This window comes from Hordeum vulgare, chromosome 5H, assembly GCF_904849725.1.
Source record: "Hordeum vulgare subsp. vulgare chromosome 5H, MorexV3_pseudomolecules_assembly, whole genome shotgun sequence".
Classification (NCBI taxonomy): domain Eukaryota; kingdom Viridiplantae; phylum Streptophyta; class Magnoliopsida; order Poales; family Poaceae; genus Hordeum; species Hordeum vulgare.
Window position 1 is genome coordinate 236,672,270 of NC_058522.1, and position 3,984 is coordinate 236,676,253.

The 3,984-nt window shown below is 46.1% G+C and overlaps 1 protein-coding gene across 1 annotated transcript; it reads right to left on the reverse strand.

Annotated features, from left to right (window-relative positions):
• Positions 1 to 1,061: 1,061 nt before the first annotated feature.
• Positions 1,062 to 3,714, reverse strand: LOC123399600 (60S ribosomal protein L3). The gene is made up of 6 exons (XM_045093999.1): positions 3,619 to 3,714; positions 3,261 to 3,365; positions 2,698 to 2,808; positions 2,096 to 2,400; positions 1,595 to 2,004; positions 1,062 to 1,501 (listed from the first exon to the last, which is right to left on the reverse strand). Exons 2-6 carry the CDS (start codon positions 3,343 to 3,345, stop codon positions 1,243 to 1,245), a joined length of 1,170 nt encoding a protein of 389 aa, XP_044949934.1. The 5' UTR covers positions 3,346 to 3,365; positions 3,619 to 3,714; the 3' UTR covers positions 1,062 to 1,242.
• Between the last annotated feature and the right edge of the window lie 270 nt (positions 3,715 to 3,984).

A 3,984-nucleotide genomic window follows, 5' to 3' on the forward strand; every position in this document is an offset into this window, starting at 1 on the left:
AGGACCGACCTTGTACAGGTTAAACGATGAAACCCAAGCCGGTTCCTAAGCATACATTGGTGCATATATGGCGAAGCTGGAGCACGTAGCAGATGTCTTCTCGGCTGAAGCTAGTGCTCTCGGTGAGGGCTCAAATGACCGGATGCAACTCCATCATTGTACAAATGGATAATCTGGTTATTGTTGAAACGGTATATCTTAACTTGGCAATTCAAATTGGCCCTATCCGCGATAGTTATGTGATTTCAGTAAGTTCAAACATTGTAATAGAGTCAAACATGGGCCATGTTGCCAAACCCCTAGATCCTGTTATTTAGCAAATGATGTGAGTGTTATATGAAATTAATAAAAACTTTCCTTCAAACAAGGGATGACCTTTTAGGTCTGCTTTGGTTCGTAGGAATGTCATAGGATAAGATTGTAAAAGAAAAAATTCCTATGAAGCCCTTTAGTTTGTAGGAATGGATTCCTATTTCTATTTTAAAGAAGAAAATAACATTAACCTGACTTGATGAAAAATTTCCTACCCTATGCATCAAATGACATGTGTTTTCTTTATAGGAACTGAGATGCATATCATCTGACTTTCCATCCGCTTCCATCAATCACTTTCTTTTTCTTTATAGGAACTGAGATGCATATCATCTGACTTTCCATCCGCTTCCATCAATCACTTTCTTTCCGCTTATATGAAAACATGGGGCAACAAAATATTTGCTCTTGGATGCCCTCCGTTCGGACCTCGCATGAGAAAGCACGTACTGTATTTTACGGACCACGCATGAGAAAGCACGTACTGTATTTTACGGACCACGCATGAGAAAGCACATACTGTATTTTTCAGACATTGCATGAGAAAGCACGTACTGTATTTTTCTGAACCAAACTTTCTGCACTTGCTGCACCTACTGTATTTTTCTGAATCAAACTTTCTGCACTTGCTGCCCCATGGCGCTCGTAAAACTAATCGGTGAGTTTGGTTTACTTTTCAGACCAACCAAACGATACTATAGTCCAGGCAGAGCCTACAGCATGGGCATGGGCACAGCTCAAACATTAGCTTTCAAATTTGAAGGCATGCCACAAGTTCAAAATGCATAAAACACGTCAGTTCAAATATTCGCAGCAGCAGCTCAGAGTTGCAATTGCAATGCATAAACCGGTACCCAATCAATCTGCCACAAAGGTTGGAAGAAGAAGAAAAAAAGGCTGGTAACACTATGGGATAAGATCTGTCGCAGCCTAAGCCTTGAGCTTGCCGTAGAACCTCTGCTTCTCTTCGGTTGTCTGGAAGCGGCCATGTCCGAACTTGGATGAGGTGTCGATGAACTTGAGCTTGATATCCTCAAGGGCCAACCGCGAGGTCTGCTTCAACAGGGACTGGCGGAGGGTCACCACCCTCTTCTTGGGGCCCACGCAGCAGCCCTTGATCATGAGGTAGTCACCCTTCACCACACCGTAGTGAGGGAACCCACCCATGGGGGTGATGTCCTTCTCAGTCCTGCAAGCACCACCATGGAGTCAGTTTCATGGTAAATGTTCAAGGAGCATAACAGATGATAGCATGCAACAAATCAGATCCGCTCAACAATACCTGTCAAACTCAGTGCAGGCCTCGTGAGACTCCTGTCCAGACTTGCCGATCTTATAGACCTTCTTGTTCATCTCTGTGCGGTGGTGGTAACCATTCTGACCAGCACGGGCAACAGTGTAAGACACCCTAGCAGGATGCCAGGCACCGATACAGGCAACCTTTCGGAGACCCCTGTGGGTCTTGCGGGGAAGGCGGGTGACACCCCAGCGAGTGACAACACCTTCATACCCCTTACCCTTGGTGACACCAATGATGTCAATCATCTCGTCTTTTTGGAAGACAGCTTCAACTGGGACTTCCTTCTCAAAGAACTTGTAGCCATAGTCAACCTTGTCTGCAATGGTGCCACCATTAACCTGGATCTCCATGAGGTGAGCCTTCTTTTGCTTCAAGCCCTTCATCTTCCTAATCTGATGTTCAGAAATGGCATGGTAAAGATGAGTGAAACATTTTAATAAAAAGAATACTTGACCAAGATGAATAGGGGAATGGCAATCACACCTGAGTATGGGCAATAACACGGACAATAGTAGCATACTTCTTCATTTTCTCAAGCTGCAACTGGATTTCCTTCTTGCCTGCATCACTGTCATACTTGAGGGCGTACTTTGTGAAGGCCTTCTTCTTGCTCTTGCACCAGTTCTTGTAGAACCTTCTCCTCACATCTTCGCTAAGGTGCTGAGCCCAGACAGAGTTGAGAGTGCGAAGGCCACGAGGGGTCTTCACATATGCCACAAGACCAACAATGACAAGAGGAGGGGTCTCAATGATGGTAACAGCCTCACAGGTTTCCTTCTTGTGGAGCTCTGCACAATGTACCAACAACCATATGCAATACTTAAGAATCAACAAGAGCAAACAATCAAGCAAATATAACATGCAGGGCCCTATTTACAGAAGATAACTTCGGTTGGCAAATATAACATGGAAGTACTAGGTCAGCATGATAAACTAAATAACAAGCTAGCAAGTATCTACCTGACTATTGCTTCCAGCTGGTCATGCAACTGTGTTATTTACAAAAACTAGAATTGTTCCTATGCATAAATCATGTTTCAGTAATCAAACAACCATGATCGGCTTAACGGAATGGTTAGACATACTGGATCCAGGCTTCTCGACCTCACGAACAATGTGGGTCATTCCAGCCTTGTAGCCCAGGAAGGCAGTGAGGTGGCACGGCTTCTGTTGGTCATCCTTGGGGAAGGACTTCACTGCATAAGAGAAAATAAACAAGTGAGGCGGATAAATAAGATAAGTATTCACTGAACTGCACACGGAAGAAACAAGTAGTTACTAGTACAAGGTAACAACAATTTCTAACAGAATTGCCTTATTTGAACAAAGAATAGATGTGCAAAGGATTTTTAAGACCGTATTCAAGGGGAAATACTGGATCACACTACAGAAGATCGCAATGCAATTCTGGAAAGGTGTGAAGCAACATTTGCTACTATTTACAGGTTCCAATATAGGGGGGGGGGGGGGGGGGGGGGGGTCTAGAATAAACAGAAGAGAGGACATCTGAATCAAACAACCATATACAAGCACAATGAGATAAGACTATAGGCTATATGTGAAAACCACGCTCAACTACATCAGCATGGAAAGAAACGGGGCGCCATGGAATAGGTGCTCTAATGCAAGTGATACTTGGACTGCGTACCCTTTCCACGGTGACGCGAGCAGCGCTTCCTGGGGAGGAAGCCGAGGGAACCGTGCCTCGGGTGCTCAAACTTGCGGTGCGACATCGCCGCTGCTCCTTCCTTACCTGCAATGCCAGAAACAGCCAGATACCGATACCATTAGATCTACAACCATTAGAGCCGCAAACTGCAAAGACCAAACGCGACGGAGTCCCATGTCGCTCAACGCTGAACGCTAGAACAGCAGGAGAATATGGCATCCGCGAAGGAACTACACAAAAGTAATGGGCTCCGCATCTGCGGGTTTACGGAGAAACGAAAATCTAGACGACGAGACTTCGACAAGCGATCGGCGAAGAGATCGTAGCGCGTGCTCACCTGCGGTAGAGCGGCGGCGGCGGCGGCGGCGGCGGCGGCTGTGTGCAGAAGGCGAAGCGGGTAACCCTAGTGCTGCTATTTATATATCGCTGCGGAATGCGAGGGTTTGGCTTGGGTCCGACGGGAGGGAATGCCGGGCTTCGTGGGCTGGGTGCGGTCAGGCTTTTCCGGCTGAGTAAACGACCCATCCGTACTAAATTTGGGCTGGGCTGGAACCCAATGGGCATTCTTCATGTGTGTGATCACTTCCACTCAAAAAACAAAATATGTGTGTGATCACTTGGGGCGTGTTTGGATTTGGATGACTCACTAAAACAAAATATCTGAGGAAAGTGGCTATCAAGATGCGGGCTTGGCATAAGGAGG

Excerpts from the sequence above, each read along its gene's own strand:
- LOC123399600 (XM_045093999.1), bottom strand. The coding sequence starts at position 3,345 with ATGTCGCACCGCAAGTTTGAGCACCCGAGGCACGGTTCCCTCGGCTTC. Across the intron at positions 2,401-2,697 it reads GGTCGAGAAGCCTGGATCCA|AGCTCCACAAGAAGGAAACC; the intron begins GTATGTCTAACC and ends TACATTGTGCAG. Across the intron at positions 2,005-2,095 it reads GTGTTATTGCCCATACTCAG|ATTAGGAAGATGAAGGGCTT; the intron begins GTGTGATTGCCA and ends TCTGAACATCAG.